Raw genomic sequence first — 22,591 nt, 5'->3', positions numbered from 1 at the left:
ATAGGACAATGTAATAGGATATGTTCCTTGGATAGTATCATCCACCAGGCCAACTTCAGACTGCAATATAACATGCCAGACTTCACCTCAAAAAGCTATCCCACCTTCTCCAAAACTCCCTTCCTGTCCCTCTGCAGCACCCCAAAGAGTCATGTCATCAACCACCACCCCTCTCCCACAAATCGAGCTTGGCCAACTTCCTTAACATCGCATAGCCTTCACCAACCTGCTTCCCAGACCAGTAATAACTCATAATTACAAGAACCAGTCACAAAAGTACTGTGCTCTCAACTTTTCATCCAAAGCACTCTCCCCTCCTGAATTATCTGTATTAACCAAGGGTTTCACTTTCAGTTCTAAACCATCATTTAGTCATGCCTTGAACAGTTACAACCACTATCCCTCTACCTCAAAATCACGTCTTACAGGCCTTTCAAGAACTCCTAACATCTAGCATTGCTTCACAACCCTTTCTCCGGTCCCTGCAACATAACCCTAACCTGTCCTCTGCAGAACTCCAGGATCTTCATTCCCAAAAAGGTGATGACTCCGTTATTATTCTCCCAGAAGACAAGGGATCCACCACTCTGATACTTGACAGATGGATGTATGTAAATGACGATCCACACCAACTGTCTGACACCTCTATATACAGCATCTGCCATGACGACCCCATCCCTGTGATGCAAAATGAACTACATTCACTCCTTAAAACCTCAGTCTGCTCATAGGCACTAACACCTCAACCCATAGAACTTCTTCCTAAGGTCCACAAAATCCAATCACCTGCCCCATAGTTGCTGGCTTCAAAGAACCCATCGAATGTATATCTGCCTTAGTTGATCCATCCTATATTAAAGACACCAACCACTTCCTAGATCATCTGAAATCTGAGCCTTTTCTGCTCCCATCACATACCTTATTTATCTCTATTGATGTCACCTCCCTCTACGCCAACTCCCTTCTGTATATGGTCTATCTGCTGCTGAATATTAACTTGACTAATGGCCACCCGATTACAAAGCTATGTTGTCCTTTCTGCTGAACTTAGTCAACTGTCAAGAACCCTCTCTACTATGATGCAAAGTTATGTCCATAAAGACACTGTTACGGTGTGCCTATGGATGTAAAGTGATTTGTAGACATGATCATGATGTCACTATTTTGATGCTGCTGAATATCCATTGTATATGTGGCTTCATTTTGACAGTTTCCATCCTTTCCATGTTAAATGTTCCTTGTCATACGGCCTTAGCATTCAACATAAATGTATTTGTTCAGATACAGAAAAAATGAAATGATCAAATGGCATTGTTGGCTGGGAGGCCCCATGCAGGGGAGTTCGGCTGCTGTATTGCAAGTTCTTTTTAGTTGACGCCACTTCAGCAACTTGCGAGTCAATGATGATGAAATGATGATGACGGACACACAACACCCAGTCATCTCGAGGCAGAGAAAATCCCTGCCCCCGCCGGGAATCGAACCCGGGACCCCCGTGTGCTGGACTCTACATCAATACACCACCTCAGCATTCACTGGGCATAATTATCCTACCAGCCTCATTGAAAACCATATTTCCCAGTCCATCAATCCAATCCTGGTACTGTTGATGCCTCCAAAAACTAGCTTAGGAGTACCACCTCTTGTCACTAAGTATTATTCTGGTCTTCAATGTATTATTTAGCTACTTTGAGTAGGCTGTAATTTCATTAAATCATGCCCTGAAATGAGCTCCATTCTGTCTGACATTTTTCCCATCATACCTAGAATAGCTTTTCATCCCCCCTCCCCCCTCCTCCCCCGCCCCCTCCCAACCATCACAATATTGCAGAGGCCAGGCCCTGTGCTCCTTGTGCACCCATTTCCCTCCCCTATGTCTCCTACTCCTGTGATCATCCTCACTGTAAGACTGCTGGAAAAAATAATACACCTGGAAAGATGATGTCAGTTTTGATCTGATGATGGCATGTGCCACCTGCAGGATAGTAGATGTACTGATAATGGTTTCAACATCGTCCACCAACAGACAGCATCATGTCATAGCTACCAGACTGTGTTTACCCTTTATTAGGGAATGCTCACAGCCAGAAGGCTCAGTGTGGTACAGATGTATGAAGCAAGCAGTCAACCATGCCGTGGAGACACATCCACACTTGCTACAGCCATATAAGCGAGTTTGAGAGCGGTGGAATTGCGACTTTCCAAGTGGCAGGATGGTCCTTTTGAGCAACTGCCACACAAGTTGGATGTGCTGTGTCAGTCACACAATGCTGCTGGTATTGGTGATCACATGAACATTCTAATGCCTGTAGATGAGGTTCTGGATGTCCACACATCACAGATGCCCACCAGGATACCCGTATTGTAAGGGCATTAGTGGCAACTTGTACAGCTATCTCTCGTGCCACAGCATTGGCGTGCATGGCTTGACAGAGGATCACATGGAAGATAGAATGGCGCACTGTCGTCAGCAAAGAAAGCAGATTCTGCATGCTTGCAAGGGATAATTGATTGTGTGTACGGGTGTAGACCTGGTGAGTGTTGTCTCACAGAGTACGTTTGTCCGTGACACACTGGCCCTATCCCAGGCCTTATGGTCTGAGGTATGATAAGCTACACATCTGGTGTTTCTGGAGGAATGCTAACCAGTGCTCAGTAGATGCAGAATGTTGTTAGACCTTTCCCTTGCCATTCGTGCAACAGGAGGGTGATGTGTTGTTCCAACACGATAATGGTCACTCACACATTGCCCATGAACCTCAATGTGTTCTGTAAGCATGTAGCAAATTCCCTGGCCTGCATGATCTATGGACCTGTCCCCAGTCGAGCACATGTGGGATATTGTGAGACAACAAGTAACTCAGGGAACCTTTCAACCAACAACTCTTACAGAGCTACATGAACAGGTCAAGCAGGCATGTCATATTGTATCCTAGGATAGTATTTGTCATCTGTTCAATCGATTAATTGCCAGAGTCAGCACCTGCATTGTCACCAGTGGATGCTACACAATGTACTAATATGGGTTCATGTGAGTCTGGTGATGTGTAAATGTTATCATTTCATGTATGCCATATGCACCGTCGCAACAATAAACCTTGAGAGAGTTTGAAATCTCTAAAATGGGGTCCTAATTTTTTTCTGTGAGTGTATTTTTTTAAAATTGATTATTTTTACTGACAAATTATGAAGGCTGTGGTCGACAACTCCTACACAGGAGTGAAGGAAGAAGGGAGAAAGATGCTAAGGCTTGAGATCTGCTACCAAGTGAAGAAGAAACCTTGCATACTGTCTTGGATGGGCAACTAAGTGCCAGTTACTGATAATGCAATAGTTTACTTTTTTCAATTCACATACTAACTTTATGTATCAAATCTTGGATTTTCAATGCTTCTCGTCCATGTCATGTTAACATTGCTGATCTGTGTGTTTCTTGCAGCTCCATTGTTCTTCATCATGAGTACACTGTGTTTGTCTTAATGCCTTATCTGTTACTACATAACTACCAGCAATTATAATTTCTCCATTTTTATGTTTCTAACCTTCCACAGCCCATATGATGTTCATGTTCACTGTCTCCCATCCAAAGCTAGAGTCCCTTTGTGGCTGACTATCTTTGTCTGCAGTTAGTTAGGGCAACAGAAATGTAATTGCCCATTTCATGCTCCAACAACTATCTGCAAGGAATATCAGCGCAAATATAGACCATTGTACAATGCTAAATATGTATCACACTCCCAGAACAATCTCTTAGTACTATTTAGTGCATTAAATCTGTACCTGTCCATAGTCCATGATGCAAATTTCCTGTTTAATATTGGTGTCTACATTTAGAGCAACTTTTATACAATAACACTGAGTGCTTTTTCTTTGCCTTCTTTGCAAGAAGAATGAACAAATGTCTCCAGTTAATGGTGGCTTTTTATGTTCAGTAAAATCCATTCATACTTTATTGTGAAGTATGTTATATTTTCTATGAAATGAAGAAGTGAAAAAGTATAATTAAATTATACTGCTGTAACAAATTGTCAGAACCCCAATAATACAAATTATGTTACCAATTTGAAAACTCATAATCAGAGCTCTGCTGCAAGATTGCTATTAGGAAAACATCTGGGTCACTTCCACCTTTCCCATAGCTCGTTGCCTATTTTCAGTTCAATTTAGCAAAAAGGTGAGGGGTCTCATGAATTCTGTCCATGACTGTACACCAATAATCCCCTCTCCATTCCCTCCTGAGCATGTGGTACAACTAACATTCCTTAAATTGCAATGGTCTACCATATAATACAAGTGATAATATTGAAAGGTTCATGATAAAATAACTTATTTATAAATGTATATTTAATAGAAATATTAAAGATTTGCTGTGGGCTGAGCAGGAGATATATTGGGAAATTCTGAGAGAGCTGATAGACTGCTGTTTCTATTGGCTTATCCAAAAAAGTCCCCAACTACAAAAGCTCGTTCATCAGTTGTAAGAATCATTGTGAGCTGTGCAGCCTGTATCTGTCAGCAGAATACTGATCGCAGCACACAGGGGAGAGGCACTGGAAATGTTAAGACCACAATTCTAATATGATACCAAGAAAATTAACTTCACTGAGTTGCTACAAAAATCTCACCTGCAAAAGGATTAAAAAATAGCTGTGGCACTGTTTCCTTGAAGTTTTTAAGGGAAATATTCAAACAGTTCCTTAGCTAGGTTCACTTTTCCTCAGTTTTTGTCAAAACTTCGAGTTCTGTGTTTAACACGCAATTAAACATAAACATCTAAAAAAACCTTATTTCAGTCTATACGTTTTATCAAGCTTTGCAGCTATAGTTGCTGCTTTCTTTGTGTAATCACAGACATATTATGTTTTGCTCTAAAGTTCTAACTGTAGGGTGTAATTGTAAATGCTAATTTCTTTTTCCAAAACTTTATATTCTAAATATGTGAGTCACAAATGACTGATGAGAAAAAAAAGAGTTCAAGTGAGTACTAGTTTCTGAAGTTTGGAGATTCGAAATTTTATGACGCGTGGAAATGGAAACAGTGATTTTTGACAAATAGCTCACTTTGGTGGTGGAGGATAGGAGAAGTTGCATGAAGCATGCATGGGCTCTGGAGGGAAAAGGAGAGCGGGGAGAGAGAACATAAAATTTAAAGAAAATTTATGAAAATGATGAAAATGAAGAGAGAGGTTGATATAAAGGCTGAGAGGGAGGGGGCGGGAGAGAGAGAGAGAGAGAGAGAGAGAGAGAGAGAGAGAGAGAGAGAGAGAGAGAGAGAGAGACTGACTACAAAGAAAACCGGTTTCATTTCTTGCAGATTGTCCAGCTCCGTACTCCTGCTCAAGACGAATTGGTGGTTTTGAGCCCTCGCTGGCTGGGTCAGTTAATAGGCCAGTTACTTTCGCCAGACTTCCTTGTGAAAGCTCGTACAACAGGGTGCTATTCCTCTCATGACTTCCAAGCAGCTGTTCCACAGGTAAGATGTAACTTTTGTACTTAGGTTTGTGATGTTCTCCTGCTTTATTTCATCGTTGATTGTCCTCGATGTCGACGTACTGTGTTGCTATGCTTACTGAAAAATGGGAAGGGGGGGGGGGGGAATTCAACACTGACTACTTTAAAGGATGTAGCCAACAGGTGCACATTTTCATTTCACAGTTCTTTACTTTCAGTGTTTTCACCCTCTCCCCCCACCCCCCAATAATACACAGTTATATGACCAGCACGCTATTGTCCAACTTTCGATAAGCCTCATAAATAGGTTGCAGGTAAACATCCACATACTGCTACAATAGTATACTGTTGAACATCCATGAGCAGTAAAAGCCTAACCACAGATTTCACAGTCTTTCAAATAAATTGAACAGACACTGTCATTGTTTTAACACATGACTTAATTGTGTTACACTTATTTCACAGTTAAGTTGATGCATTGCTGCTGTTCTGACCAACACAGGTTTCTTGTCTGAAACTCGACTATGGACTGACTGTCTCAGGATCAAACATCATGCCCTTATATGTAATCACACATTGTTCAATGTTTAATTTACAGAAATTACAAGTGAAACTTAACTCCTTCAATTAACTGCATAAATCAAAAAATTGGTTCTTTTTAACAGTTTCTTCTACTACAAGGGTTAAGCCGTTATTTGTTTAAATTATGAAATTAACAAATATAGTTACACGAACAATACTTTTGACGAAACTGGAAATTACTTTGGAATTAAGAGCTGGCTTTCCTAACATATTTTCGAATAGAGCCAAATAGATCCTTTAAGAATACTATTAGTTGTTCCTCCAAATGTTTACAATTAGTACCATATTTATATTTGTTTATAAGTCAACAACAGAATTTAAGTTATGAAACAATTACTGATTTCACGCTATAACAAAATATACTAACTAGGAATAGTCAAAATAAATTAGAAAATCAATTACGTACGTAAAACTAAGCACAAAATTAGATCTGGTGTTATATTCTTTAAAACTGGGGGCCAACCTTTTTCTTTTACGAAAATGCAGATTATACACATGTATGTTAATGGTAATTAGGCAGACATGAAAAAAATGAATTTTAAGGAGGCAGATGGCAAAACTAGAGGGGAAAAAAATATCCCACCTTTCTTTGTCACAGGTTTTTGATTTTGGCTAATAAGAGGTAGGCTCCATTGAGACCAGCACTTTATATGCTCAAATAAACACAGTGATTGTAATTGTTTATGTAAAGGGTTGCATTAAGGAAGTAACATTATATAATAATTCAAAGTGGCAAAGCCATGTAAAAATGGTAAAAGATAAAGATCAGCTTCTGCTCACATGTTTAAATTGTGGAAGGCTGTGACACAGCACAAGTTGGATAATGTGCTGGTTGTTTCAGATTAAATGTTAGGGAATTGTCATGTGTAATTACATGATGTACCACCCCTGTATTTACAATTCTATAAAATTTACAAATATGTTAATTATTCATTATTATTAGTGCAACTTCATTGTTCACACATCATATACATTTTCACTTCAGTGATAAATGGAGATGTGTTGTTGTTGTTGTGGTCTTCAGTCCTGAGACTGGTTTGATGCAGCTCTCCATGCTACTCTATCGTGTGCAAGCTTATTCAATACTAAATTGGTGATCCCTTGATGCCTCAGAACATGTCCTACCAACCGATCCCTTCTTCTAGTCAAGTTTTGCCACAAACTTCTCTTCTCCCCAATCCTATTCAATACCTCCTCATTAGTTATATGATCTACCCATCTAATCTCCAGCATTCTTCTGTAGCACCACATTTCGAAAGCTTCTAATCTCTTCTTGTCTAAACTATTTATTGTCCACGTTTCACTTTCATACATGGCTACACTCCATACAAATACTTTCACAAACGACTTCCTAACACTTCTAAGATAAGCCGTAGGTTCAGTATTGCCTCATGTGTTCCAATATTTCTACGGAATCCAAATTGATCTTCCCCGAGGTCGGCTTCTACCAGTTTTTCCATTCGTCTGTAAAGAATTCGCGTTAGTATTTTGCAGCTGTGACTTATTAAACTGATAGTTCGGTAATTTTCACATCTGTCGGCACCTGCTTTCTTTGGGATTGGAATTATTATATTCTTCTTGAAGTCTGAGGGTATTTCGCCTGTCTCATACATCTTGCTCACCGGATGGAAGAGTTTTGTCAGGACTGGCTCTCCCAAGGCGGTCAGTAGTTCTAATGGAATGTTGTCTACTCCCGGAGCCTTGTTTTGACTCAGGTCTTTCAGTGCTCTGTCAAACTCTTCAGGCAGTATCGTATCTCCCATTTCATCTTGATCTACATCCTCTTCCATTTCCATAATATTGTCCTAAAGAGCATCGCCCTTGTATAGACCCTCTGTATACTCCTTCCACCTTTCTGCTTTCCCTTCTTTGCTTAGAACTGGGTTTCCATCTGAGCTCTTGATATTCATATAAGTGGTTCTCTTTTCTCCAAAGGTCTCTTTAATTTTCCTGTAGGCAGTATCCATCTTACCCCTAGTGAGAAAAGCCTCTACGTCCTTAGATTTGTCCTCTAGCCATCCCTGCTTAGCCATTTTGCACTTCCTGTCGATCTTGTTTTTGAGACGTTTGTATTCCTTTTTGCCTGCTTCATTTACTGCATTTTTATTTTTGCTCCTTTCATCAATTAAATTCAGTATTTCTTCTGCTACCCAAGGATTTCTACTAATCCTCGTCTTTTTACTTACATGATCCTCTGCTGCCTTCACTACTTCATCTCTCATAGCTACCCATTCTTCTTCTACTGTATTTCTTTCCCCCATTCCTGTCAATTGTTCCCTTATTTTCTCGCTGAAACTCTGTACAACTTCTGGCTTAGTTGGTTTATCCAGGTCCCATCTCCTTAAATTCCCACCTTTTTGCATTTTCTTCAGTTTTAATCTACAGTTCATAACCCATAGATTGTGGTCAGAGTCCACATCTGCCCCTGGAAATGTCTTACAATTTAAAACCTGGTTCCTAAATCTCTGTCTTACCATTATATAATCTATCTGAAACCTGTCACTATCCCCAGCCTTCTTCCATGTATACAACCTTCCTTCATGATTCTTGAACCAAGTGTTAGCTATGATTAAGTTATGCTCTGTGCAAAATTCTACCAGGCGGCTTCCTCTTTCATTTCTTAGCCCCAATCCATATTCACCTACTATGTTTCCTTCTCTCCCTTTTCCTACTCTTGAATTCCAGTCACCCATGACTATTAAATTTTCATCTCCCTTCACTATCTGAATAATTTCTTTTATTCCCTCATACATTTCTTCCATGTTCTTCATCATCTGCAGAGCTAGTTGGCATATAAACTCGTACTACTGTCATAGGCGTGGGCTTCATGTCTATCTTGGCCACAATAAGGCGTTCACTATGCTGTTTGTAGTCGCTTACCCGCACTCCTATTTTTTTATTCATTATTAAACTGACTCCTGCATTACCCCTATTTGATTTTGTATTTATAACCCTGTATTCACCTGTCCAGAAGTCTTGTTCCTCCTGCCACTGAACTTCACTAATTCCGACTATATCTAACTTTAACCTATCCATTTCCCTTTTTAAATTTTCTAACCTACCTGCTCGATTAAGGGATCTGACATTCCACACTCCGATCCATAGAACGCCAGTTTTCTTTCTCCTGATAATGACGTCCTCCTGAGTAGTCCCCGCCCGGAGATCCAAATGGGGGACTATTTTACCTCCAGAATATTTTACCCACGAGGACGCCGTCATCATTTAACCATACAGTAAAGCTGCATGCCCTCGGAAAAATTACGGCTGTAGTTTCCCCTTGCTTTCAGCCGTTCGCTGTACCAGGACAGCAAGGCCGTTTTGGTTAGTGTTACAAGGCCAGTTCAGTCAATCATCCAGACTGTTGCCCCTGCAACTACTGAAAAGGATGCTGCCCCTCTTCAGGAACCACACATTTGTCTGGCCTCTCAACAGATTCCCCTCTGTTGTGGTTGCACCTATGGTACAGCTATCTGTATCACTGAGGCACGCAAGCCTCCCCACCAGTGGCAAGGTCCATGGTTCTTGGGAAGGGGGGAATGGAGATGTATGTTGTATATTTTTAAACCTACAATGTGAGGACTTTATTTTGTGATGCCTGTCAGAAACTATCAGGTAACCATTATTTTCTTTGATTGCTTCCATACTAGGTTTTGTGCTATTGGTCACCCCACAAGAACTACCATGTAGTCATACAACAGTTCTGCTCTACATAAACTTTCAATTATTGTCTTGTGCATTCTTTCCATATTTTCTTTGGGAATGATTTTAAGGTAATATAAAGATGTTGCACATGTGGATCCCAGTGTCAGGAAGATCACTAAGAAAGTGAGCATTTCTACATGAGGAAAGAAAGTTTGCAAGTAGCACTTTCTTTGTATAATTAAAACTGTCCATTCAAAATGTTCCTGTTGCTTCATCCTTGGAGGTCCCATGGCATTGTGCGAAATTCCACTTGAGACATCCACACAATCTTTCAGTGAAATTCAGCATGTGAGACAAATGATGTGACGATTAACTCTGCAAATTTATTCCGAAACATTTGTCGGCAGACCTGAATTTTTATCGGCACCGCTGCACTATTCACACAGTGTAAATAAAAGTCAACAGCTTCACTTTGACCTACGAGACATGATTAAAATTGTCACTACCCCTATATCTTTAATAAATTCTCAGTAGCAATCTTTCAGAAAGACTCTCAGATCTGACCAACAGATTGGCAAATGTACACCTCAACTGGTCAATACACTGCATCCGTCTGATTTCAAATGACTTCCACCTATAACTTCCTAAAAACAAAACTGGGTGAAGTTCAAAGTAAAAGGGAGTTAAAGATACACCAGAAAACCAAACTTCGAGTTTCCATGGCAACAAATGACATTTATTACTTTCAATTGGACCTCATAAAATATACCTGGTTGATTAAATACCACCTTCAGGTAGCTAATGACTCCACACCCCCATAGGTGGTACCTTCTCAACCTCCATATTCATTGAACTGTGACGCATGCCTAAAAAACAGGCAGACTAAGCAGAATTTAATGCCCGTGCAGAAGCACACACTTGCAGACTCTTTGAGAGCTTTTCATACTGGCAGAACAACTTTGTTGTTTACTGAGGATCACTTCTCCAAAGTTAATCCATCACCTTGTCTTCAGAGGGCCCACAGCTTGCCTCCCATGCTTGTGAGGGCTGCTCACTAACTATAATTTCGTGATCTCCATGAAACTGTTTCAACATTAACTCCTTTCTGCTGTGTTCTGCTTCTGAGCACAACCCATTTCATTTCTGGCAGCAGTAGCAGAGTTAACATATGTTGTAGGTGTAGATTTTTGTTGCTACAGTAGCATTAGCTGTCAGCTGTCAGTATTTGTAACTCTCATATAAAAGGGAGCACTTCTGTTTGTCATTGCAAAACGTTCTTCTTTTATGCTAAGCTATTCTGAGATACTTAAAATGTGTATAAAATTTAGAAGGTACTATTTTGTGAAACATTGCATAGACATTTGTGAGATTTAGAAAAGGGGCCTCTTGTCAGACCATTTGCTGATAATTGATAAGACTGACATTGATTGCTTTTAATAATATTATTGAGTCCTGCTGGATTAAAAAAAAAATTAAATTGATACAAGCATGCACAGAATGAAGTAAACTATCACAAAAAAAATAAAAATAAAAATAAATATAAAGAAAGTAGATATTTTACATCTCCGACAAGATATCCCTTTTCACTTTCTGTCTCACATACATCAGTTGCGTTACAGAGAAATAACAGGGTGTGGGCCATACCAAACTTTCCATGAAATACAATGTGTGCTTTTTCGTTTTAAATTTTCCATGAATACCGTATTTACTTGAATCTAAGACGCACTCGAATCTAAGCCGCACCCGAAAAATGAGACTCGAAATCGAGGAAAAAAATTTTCCCGAATCTAAGCCGCACCTGAAATTTGAGACTCGAAATTCAAGGGGAGAGAAAAGTTTTAGGCCGCACCTCCAAATCAAAACAAAGTTGGTCCATTGTAATACGAGACACAATTTAGGTCGAATGAATGACGATACAGCTACAGGAGTTTGGTTCGAGTCGTAAGCTTAACAGTTAAGTTTTACCAGGTAGCCATTGCTATACGTCAGGCGCTCCGTCCGTATTTATACGGGTACCCTTCCTTTTCACGTGCTTCGTCTGGTTTGAATCGATTGCTTATTTTGCTTTGATCTGATAAGTGCCGTTTTCTTTGTTATAGGTGTTAACGTCACTCTGAGCTGAAGATGCATTATCATGCATTGTTTGTCTCATTCTGATAGTGCGTGTTTACGGCCTGTCGCCGTGCGCGGCATGGCTTGCTTTTGTGCGCGCTACCGCCGCTTACAATTTAAAAAAAAGAAAAGAGAGGAATCGTCTCACTAGCGAAACAATGGCAAGAGACTGCTATTTGTTTTTACTTACACTGCTTTCTTTGATAATGATCAACAAGAAACAAATAATAGACTGCATATGATAGAATATGTTCTGAACGAGAGTTAGGCGAAAATTTTTCTCCGTTTGAAAATCTTTGCGGCCGCTTCTCTAGTACGACAAATTCTGCACAGGAATTAGTCATCTTAGATTTAAAAATCTAATCAGTTGCCGTGCTTAATTTCTGACTGTATCACTATTAGGCATAAGAAAAATACGAATGTAAACATGACACGATATGTATATTCTTCCGCGTTTGCTGTTGTCTCACTCTAGTTTCGTAGTTTATTAGGCAGATAGGATTTAAATGAAATAGCAGCAAACACGAAAGAATACGTGGCATAATGTTTACATTCATATTATTCTTATGGTGAAGAGAATACTGCATGTGATTCACATTTCGTCAGGTTCCTATTAGCAACCACCTCTTCTCACAGGTAGTAAAAAATTCAACACGTAGAGTTGGCCATATTGACAAACATCCCAAACAGTCTTGCCAGTCGGATTTTCGTAGTACATTGAAATTCTGCTACATTCGAAGATGAACAATACGGAATTTGTATTTACTTCGTTGGATAATGTACGAAAATGCAGTGGTCGAAACTCGGGGCGGAGAAAAAAGCTCATCTTCCACCTTTTTTTTTTTAATTTATTTACTGACGCAGAGATTTTGGCGCCAGTATTTATCTCTGTGCCTACAAAGCATGCCCTTGTAGCGCTACATATATTCGACGGCAGAAGTTAGTTGTGGCGGCACCTACCAACATTTTTCAGAACTTCCGCTTGCTTTGCACTCGATTCTAAGCCGCAGGCGGTTTTTTGGATTACAAAAACCGGAAAAAAAGTGCGGCTTAGATTCGAGTAAATACGGTAGTGTTGTGCATATCATCTGCAATGATGAAAATCCCTATTTTCTAGCCTCTGATCATTTGTTTTTAAATTTCTTTGGCATGGGGAAAGATCCGAAATCAGTCACTATGGTCCAGAAAGATGTCTTCTTAATATTGAACACAAATTTTCATGTCAACCTTAAAAGTGTTTAGCTATCAATAATGCACAGTTTAAGAAGCAACTAAGGAATTTATTGATAGCTAACTCCTTTTACTGCATTGATGTATACATTATTATCCATGTATGTTTGAGTTATTGGTGACTACTGCACGTAGTCAGTACAATAATGCAATCTGTGTAAGTTAGCATTGAAAACTGTATCCCCAATTTCCTGTTATCTCTCAGTTTTTAGTAGTAAGCTGTTATATCTAGGCTATCTTTTGGGTCAACTTATGTTTATATCTTCAGCTACAAGTGTGCTTTCTGAACAGAAATAATGCTGTTCCTAGCTACCTGCGTCAGATGTACTGCCAGTACTGGAGGCCCTAGGGCTTTGCGCTCGGTGTTACGAAGATGAAGACATTGCTGGTGAATTTGAAGATTGTGATTGTAGTGGAAGTGAATGTGAAGATCCTACTGTGAAGTCCAGCTGTGCCACTTACATAGAACCAGAACCAGAATTTGAATTTCCATGTTTCAATTTTGTTGAGACTTTAGATGGTTTGTGGGATGCTCGCTACCATGCCACTTGCTATGGAGGCTTACGCCTTCGTGCACCTGCTCCTTCATCATGTCTGCTACGCTGTCTGTTTCCCCGTTTCCAGGTTAGTTACATCCTAATTAGTTTCAATAATTTTAATGTTATATTGAAGTATCTTTGTGTTGCATTGTCAGTAACTTTCTCATTATTGTATAATGACTGTAAAGTTAACCAGGTATAAAATATTTCTTATAGTGGTTGTCAATCTGCATTTGAATGGCTGGTTGCCTAAGCTACCCCCCCCCCCCCCCCCCCCTCCTCCCTGTGAACAGCTCTGTTCAGTCTACAACCATACACTTCCCCCTTCCTCCTGTTGCAGTTGTCACCCTTATTCCATTCTTTATATCTCAAAAATTTAACATATTTCTTCATACAGAGCTTTATTCAGTTTATTTTCTATGATGTTTGACCACTTTTGGTCATGTATCTTACTTTCAGTAACAATTTTATGAAAAGAAAGTTGCTATTAACCATATAGCGGAGATGCTGACTCGTAGGTAGGCACAACAAAAAGTCTGTTACAAATAAGCTTTCAGCCATTGAGGCCAGTGTTGAAAACAGACGACATACGCATGCACACAATCACACATGCACTGACACGCGCACACACGCGTGGACGCTCACACAAACGCAACTCACACACACATGATTGCAGTCTCTGGCAGCTGAAGCCATGCTGCGAGCAGTTAATTCCAGTGACAGATATTTACTGGCCACCCATTTCACTTTTTCCCTTAATTGCAGGGTTGTGACTTAACAGAAATGAGAAAAATTTTTGCAGAAAAAAATTTTCTTTGGCTCTTGCCAAATTTGAAATCAAAGACTACTGCAAGCCCATCGAAGGTCATTGCTTGTTTTGCTTTCGTGTGTAACAGGAGCAGCCAAGATTTCAGCTCACAGGCCATGCCCGGGCACGACTACCATAGTGCTCAGCGTTTGCTATGCATTTCCCTCACTCTACACTCTATGAGAGTGAGGAGGGAGATGAGGGTAATCTGCGAACATGCCACATTTGTTTGGCATTGCAGACACCCTGCACCTTACTTTGTTTTATATTTCACATTTATCACCAACATAGATCAGAAACAAAACAAATTTTCAATGAACATAATCAATTATTGCTAATATGATGTAAATGAATAGATAAAAAAATCTCACCATGCGGTGGCAGGGGAACACACACACGCGCGCGAGAGGATTTAATGTTTACAAGCTTTTGGAGCCAGTGGCTCCTCCTTCTGGTGAAGAGTTGAAGCAAAAGGAAGAGGGATAAAGGAAAAGGACTAGAGAGGTTTAGGGAAATGAGTACAGTTCAGAAAAGCCACCCAGAACCCCGGGCCAGTGAAAACTTACCAGACGAGATGAGAAGGAGATTTTCAGTATTATTTAATTATTTTTGGCATGCTGCAGACATAGTATACTTTTATCTAGTACATATTGTTGACATATAGACATACACAGAAAATGTAATAGATTTTCATGCTCAAGTTGCTATATAATCATGACTTATTTACTTTCATTATCAGAAAAAGGTCTTTCTCACAAATATCTCAATCATTATGGAGATGTGGAGACTATACCTGAGGTAAGCAGTATAGACATCCTGGACAGTTTTAATGCAAAAAGGATTTGTTATTAAAATGGATAATTATGTTGCAGGTCAGTCAATTACATCTACACATGCACAGGGGTGCTTCCAACTGAAATGGGAAATTGTATTGAAAACATGTGTAAGACTGACAGTGTTGTTAAAACGTTAAGGAGACTGTGCTTTGTAATTCTTTCAAGGCCACAATGAATTCTTCAAACCTCACATTTTCTTTAAAGGCAGTGATCTTAGGGAACTGGACTGTGTTTATTAGAAGGCATTCTCTCTCATAACACTATTTTCTTTTCAAACGTAGTGTCTTACTATGCGCACTGTGCATTGAAGTTCACTTAAAATGCGAGGTTGGCAGTCCATTCTAGATGTTTTAATTTTCATTCCTTCTCTCCTTTTTCCTTCATACATTCAACAATAGTGAGTTTTAAATTGAAAAATCATTGTGGGAATGCACTTTTACTTAACCAACATACTTCACAGTAATATACACTCCTGGAAATTGAAATAAGAACACCGTGAATTCATTGTCCCAGGAAGGGGAAACTTTATTGACACATTCCTGGGGTCAGATACATCACATGATCACACTGACAGAACCACAGGCACATAGACACAGGCAACAGAGCATGCACAATGTCGGCACTAGTACAGTGTATATCCACCTTTCGCAGCAATGCAGGCTGCTATTCTCCCATGGAGACGATCGTAGAGATGCTGGATGTAGTCCTGTGGAACGGCTTGCCATGCCATTTCCACCTGGCGCCTCAGTTGCTGGCCAGGGTAGTTGACTTACACCTTCTAGAGCACGTTGGGTGGCACGGGATACATGCGGACGTGCATTGTCCTGTTGGAACAGCAAGTTCCCTTGCCGGTCTAGGAATGGTAGAACGATGGGTTCGATGACGGTTTGGATGTACCGTGCACTATTCAGTGTCCCCTCGACGATCACCAGTGGTGTACGGCCAGTGTAGGAGATCGCTCCCCACACCATGATGCCGGGTGTTGGCCCTGTGTGCCTCGGTCGTATGCAGTCCTGATTGTGGCGCTCACCTGCACGGCGCCAAACACGCATACGACCATCATTGGCACCAAGGCAGAAGCGACTCTCATCGCTGAAGACGACACGTCTCCATTCGTCCCTCCATTCACGCCTGTCGCGACACCACTGGAGGCGGGCTGCACGATGTTGGGGCGTGAGCGGAAGACGGCCTAACGGTGTGCGGGACCGTAGCCCAGCTTCATGGAGACGGTTGCGAATGGTCCTCGCCGATACCCCAGGAGCAACAGTGTCCCTAATTTGCTGGGAAGTGGCGGTGCGGTCCCCTACGGCACTGCGTAGGATCCTACGGACTTGGTGTGCATCCGTGCGTCGCTGCGGTCCGGTCCCAGGTCGACGGGCACGTGCACCTTCCGCCGACCACTGACGACAACATTGATGTACTGTGGAGACCTCACGCCCCACGTGTTGAGCAATTCGGCGGTACGTCCACCCGGCCTCCCGCATGCCCACTATACACCCTCGCTCAAAGTCCGTCAACTGCACATACGGTTCACGTCCACGCTGTCGCGGCATGCTACCAGTGTTAAAGACTGCGATGGAGGTCCGTATGCCATGGCAAACTGGCTGACACTGACGGCGGCGGTGCACAAATGCTGCGCAGCTAGCGCCATTCGACGGCCAACACCGCGGTTCCTGATGTGTCCGCTGTGCCGTGCGTGTGATCATTGCTTGTACAGCCCTCTCGCAGTGTCCGGAGCAAGTATGGTGGGTCTGACACACCGGTGTCAATGTGTTCTTTTTTCCATTTCCAGGAGTGTATAAACTCTCCATACTCTTTGTTTAATTCCACTGAAGACGGTCGCAGCTGATGATGGAATAGTGTGTGTGACTTCATAAGTTTTATTATTCATACCACCATTTTCCTCACTTACTGCAAAGCTGCAAATTTAGCATAAAGTGCTTCTTGACATAATGAGCCATAAATCTCATCTGTTGATTGTAATTTTTTGCTCTTTCATTGTCTAAATCTTTAAATTCTTTCTGTGTGGTCTTTTAATATCGTTTCACAACAAATTTGCAATACCCACCGCCTATGTGATTGCATAATAGATATTGATAATTCTAATCCTTTCTTCTGTTATTCCCATTCATTTTTAAATATTCATGGCAACAGAGTGCTAAACTGCCTCCTTTTGTGCAAACATCCACTGAACCTGTGAACATCCTTCATGCTACAAACAAATAGTGAAGGGTAAACGGCACTGACGCCACAATTCTGCTGAAGTAAAGAGAGTTGTGCCAATCGAAAAATGCCACACCACAGTACTAAATGAAATGTGACTTCTGGCAAATTATGAGCAAAGCTGAGATAGTCCAAGATGTGGCCTGCACACCAGACACACGTGAAGTCTGGCATGCTGTGGTCAGCTGTTGTGTAGAAGTATTGTGTACAAAAGTAAATGATGTTAGACTTAACTGTTCGTTAGCTCTGAATGCCATTTACAATTTATAAAACATTACTTACATTGTCATTACTAGTGGAAGTGGACCAAACACTTAAATGCTGCAAACAAAATTTTTGATCTCTTGCCCAGTGATATGAATTGTGCAATGAGAGTAAAGTGAAGTTGAAAATAAATTACAAAGGTTTCTTCAAAACAACTCCTTGTATTCCATAGAAGAATTTTTGTTGTTGTAATGTGTAAAAGGTGGTGGGCAGGAACTGCTGACTTGCATCTGTATGTCTAAAAAAATGTAATAGATCAGCGTATGTACAAAATAATACGGTTTATTGTGCAAATAATCCATGGAACATGAGACAAACAAACTAACTAAATTCCCATAGTCAACAAATTTAGAATAGAGCTAAATTGCTCAACTCTACCTATATCTTCCTAAAATCGTCCAACCCTTACAAGTCAGTGAAAGTGGAAATAGTGTATATGTAGTATTTTTCTGATAATAACTGTTAAAAGTATATTGAAAACTATAGACAGGAAGTCACAGGATTTGTGTGTTTGTGGATCACATCTGATGTATTGTTTAGTGGTTTCTATTCAAATTATCTTCATTGTGTCTTACATCTACACTACCAACACCTGAATTCCTCTCTTTGCCTGTCCCTTCCACCCCCACCCCCACCCCCACTATTCTTTAAAGCAGAAATATTGACAGGTACATTTATTTTATTCTTTGTGCCATTGATCCACAGTATCAAAGACAAATATGTAAAGTTTCTCTGCATTACATGAACCAAGAATTAAATGGATTGAATAACATTAATGGTGATGATAATGATTTTGTGTAAGTTTTTATTTCTAATAATGGGTATGAAACGGTAAGTATAATGACCAAGGCATGTTGCTAGGAATGATCATGGTATTTGTCTGAAATAATTTGAGAAACCCAGGAATGATAAAGGCATTTTCCTGAAATAATAGGGAAAGCCATGGGAAACCCAAATCAGGATGATTCAGTTAGTAGCAGTCCTAATTGTACTATTGTGGCTGAATTTCTTAAGTTCCATTCACTTTAGTAAGACTACGAAAATCACATTTAAGTCAATATTACATATTCTTGTGGGGAAAGAGAAGTAATTCATGGAGAGAAAAACTTCAGCTTGCCTTTGCAGATATGCACTTCAAAACTCATTGCATTCAATCTAAAACCTATTGAAAATGTACACTTAAGCACAACCACATGGGTTTTAGAATTGAATAGAACTTGTTTGCCACATATTCATGTGCTCATTAAATTGATGCACTGTTCCTTTTGAACAACAGAATTTTGTCAATGGCAGATACTATATGGTGGTAGATTTTACTATGCATTCAATTTAAAGATCTTCAACAGTGATTCATGATATAACACTGCATCTGGTTCAAATGGCACTTTTTTGAACTAAAAATGTTCTGTGCATTTCAACTGCATTCACCAGAACTGTTATTCACATGTAAAAACACTGTTAACTTCCCTCATTCTGTTGTATAAAAAAAGGCCATGTTTTTTCATTGTATTTATAGGTTCAACTGAGGCGCTGCACACAGCAGTTAAGTGATCCAGACACAGACCTCTACCAGTGGATGAATGGCTCAAAACTATGCACAGGAGCAGTAGAGTCTCAAGCAGTCCTAATTGATGAGATGGAAATTGATGATGACAGTGATGAAGATGATGATAGTGACAGCAAGAGTGGCTTGGGTCAAGATGAATGGCTTGAACTGAAGGTGCGGGGACCTCCAGGGTCAGCTCTGGCTTGTTTCTGTTTGCTAGAAGAGCTGCTGGCAGTTATTGATCAGGTAACTGTCAAGTGTTGAAGTATATCAAATTTTGAACACACAGATGTACATGTAACACTGATTAGCATTATTAAGTTAGAGGGAGAGGATGGGATACTAGTGAGACAGCAAAAAGGGGGAGCAGGAGGACATATTTGGTAATTGGAGAATGTGAGGAAGGAAAGAGATAGAAAGATGTTGTTCAACAGCAGTGATGAAATGTATGTTGAAAGGGATATCTGTTACAAGACTATAGAGTGGTACATGTACATACAGCAGTTAGGAGGAAAATGACAGGAAAAGGAGATGATGAGGGACATAAGATAGTTTCAGAGATGGAACAATCAGAGGTTTAGAAAGTGCAGGGACAAATATAAGGTGTTCTGGAGGAATATTTAGGTCCTGTTGCGTTTTTGCCATCCTAGTCTCCACCTCCATTAGTCACCGTATTTGAAGGCACTTCTCTAGCACTCTTCTCACTCTTAAAACTCCGCCAACCTGCTTTGTCCCCTCCTCACTTGCTTGCCCCATCACCACCCGATTTCCTGCACCCCACACACTTCCTCCTCCACACCACCCAAATTTTACAATGCATACCCACCTTTTGACCAGTCCCTATCCACTTGCCCACTCACTCTCCGCATGCCCCCTCCCTGTCCGCATGCCCGCTCCCTGTCCGTTCGCCCACCTGCCCCACTTGTCCGCTCGCCCGCCACTGCCCGCCCGCCCCCTGTCTTGTCTGTCCACTTGCCCACTCCCTGTCTGGTCTGTCCACTTGCTCACTCCCTGTCTGGTTTGGGTAATTAAATTACTGCTATGTTAATAGAATATTTTCAGTGGGGCAGAACTTAGAGACTGACTGATGATCAGTCGATTCACAGCTCAAGTGCAGTCTCTCACTGTTGCTTTGAATGACACAACTTGTACTTTAACTTACATACCTCAACTAGTGAATTTTGGGCTATAGTCAGTACTAAGATGGTGCAAGAAGCTTATAGTATGTGAAAGCCCATTGTTCAACAGTGTTAATATTTGTTGAAATGAACCATTGTGAATTTTATTTACTGCCTTCCAGTTCTTTATCTAACTAAATGTCTTTTCCTCGGAGTCTGCTAGCATACCTGTAAGTCGCACACATTGCACAAATGCCTCCTTCTCCTCCTCCTTTCCCCACTCTCTCCAGCCAGCTATCCCTTGCATCTGTCCACCTCCTCTTCCTCCCTCTGTCTTTCCACCTTCTCGTCTCCCCTCTATACACCCTACCCCTCTTCACCCTGTCTCTGTCCATCTCCTTCTCTGCCCCTTCTCTCTCTACGTTCATCTCCTACCCCCTTCTGTTCATATCCCTCCCCCTCTCTCTGTCCATCTCCTCCTCTTCTCCCCTCACCCCCCCCACTCTCTCTCTCTCTCTGCTCATTCCCTACTCCTCCTCTCTGTCTCTCCACTCCTTCTCCCCTCTCTCTGTCCATTCTCTTCTTCACCAGTCTTTCTCTATCCATCCACTCTTGCCCTTGCTCTCTGTCTGTTTCCCCCTCTATACATCTTTACATCACCCAGCCATGCCCATTGCCACATGTAGCCCCTGCAAAGCAGTTCGATAAAGCAGGCCAGTACTAATTCTACAACACGCCTGCTGTACAGGGCAGGGGATTAAAAAGCTTGTTTTGCCCCTGGCATATAGGCTACTATACAAAAACAGTAGAGGGTGGCCAACACACCAGTCTTGCAGGGGCTGAAAAAACATGCTTTTACCTGTGTCTCTGCTCCTATTGGAGCTAGGAGTTTATAAATTTAGGAGTTTAATCGTGAAATTTGCTGTTTATGTGTCACATTTGTGTGAAATAAATCTAGATGTTTTGGAGGATATCCTGGACACAGTTACCTGCATACATACATACATACATACATACATACATACAACCCTACACCATTCTGTTTTGTGTATGCTGTATATACTGGCATTTCCTGTGCAGCTTTGCCCATGTGTGGTTCGACATATATATTCCACATATCTCCTCCATCATCCTCTTTGTGACCACCTCTTTCTCCCCCATCTCTCTGTCCACCTCATCCTCCCACCTCTATCTGTCCAACACATCCTCCCCACTAGTCCTCTCTCCTTCTGCCACCTCTCCCTACGCCCATCTTCTCTAGCTCCTAGCTCCTATCCTCTCTCTCTTGCCCCCCCCCCCCTCTCAGTTCATCTCCTCCTCCGTCCCTCCCTACCTTCCCCAGCCATGCCCATCCACATTTGTAGCTCAGGTTGATAAAACAGGCCATTACTACTACCACAAAAGCTTGTCATCTATGGCAGCTATGTGTCATCAGTTTGAAAACCTTTTTTGCCCCTGACATACAGGCTGCCATCTGAAGCTTGATAATAAAGCAGGCTGATACTGCTCCAAGACAACATGCCTATTGTGCAGGACAGCCTACATGTCAGTGACTGAAAAACTGTTTCTTACCCCTGATGCTTAGGCTGCCCTGTGAAGGAGGCTGATACGTCAAGCTGATACTACTACCACACAAAACATTTGTCATGGAAGGCAACCTACACATAAGAGCTTCTGATGTGTAGGTTGCACTACCAAGTAGGTCAATAACACAGGCCAATACTACCCCAGCACGATAAACTTGTCTTGAAGGTCAGCCTACATGTCAGGGTCTGGAAAAAAGTTTATTGCCATTGACACGCAGACTGCTGTGCAAAGGAGTTCATGAAGGCATGCTGATGATATTCACATACTACATGCCTATTGTGTAGGGCAGCCTGTATGGCAGAGGCAGAAAAATGGGTTCCTGCCCATATCTCCACTCCAATTGGAGCTAGGAGGCTATAAAACCCATAGTGCTGATACTCATAAGTTTGCTCTTTGTGTGCCAAAATTGGTTTAAATCGATCAAGGGGTTTGAGAGAAGATCACGGACGAATGTACATATATACATACATGTTGCTTTGTATATAAATAGACTAGCCCCTTCCCACAGCTTCACTCATGTAGGCATTTGACAGATATATTGCACACAACTCATCCTTCCCCCTCTCTTGGTCCATCTCCACCTCCCCCTCTCTCTGTCCAAATTCTTCTCCCCCCTGTCTGCACATCATCTCCTCACCCCCTTTCTGCCCATC

The 22,591-nt window shown here is 41.2% G+C and overlaps 1 protein-coding gene across 1 annotated transcript in view; it reads left to right on the top strand.

The window, feature by feature from the left end:
• LOC126174805 (death-associated protein kinase dapk-1-like) overlaps positions 1 to 22,591 on the top strand; it is a 286,891-nt gene that overhangs the window by 227,757 nt on the left and 36,543 nt on the right. The window contains exons 19-21 of the mRNA XM_049921178.1: positions 5,315 to 5,473; positions 13,327 to 13,641; positions 19,204 to 19,479. Of these exons, the coding sequence (XP_049777135.1) occupies positions 5,315 to 5,473; positions 13,327 to 13,641; positions 19,204 to 19,479 (750 nt within the window). The remainder of the gene's footprint in view (positions 1 to 5,314; positions 5,474 to 13,326; positions 13,642 to 19,203; positions 19,480 to 22,591) is intronic.

The sequence above is a fragment of the Schistocerca cancellata genome, chromosome 3 (genome assembly GCF_023864275.1).
Source record: "Schistocerca cancellata isolate TAMUIC-IGC-003103 chromosome 3, iqSchCanc2.1, whole genome shotgun sequence".
NCBI classification, from domain to species: Eukaryota; Metazoa; Arthropoda; class Insecta; order Orthoptera; family Acrididae; genus Schistocerca; species Schistocerca cancellata.
This window is presented reverse-complemented; position numbering and strand designations above follow the sequence as displayed.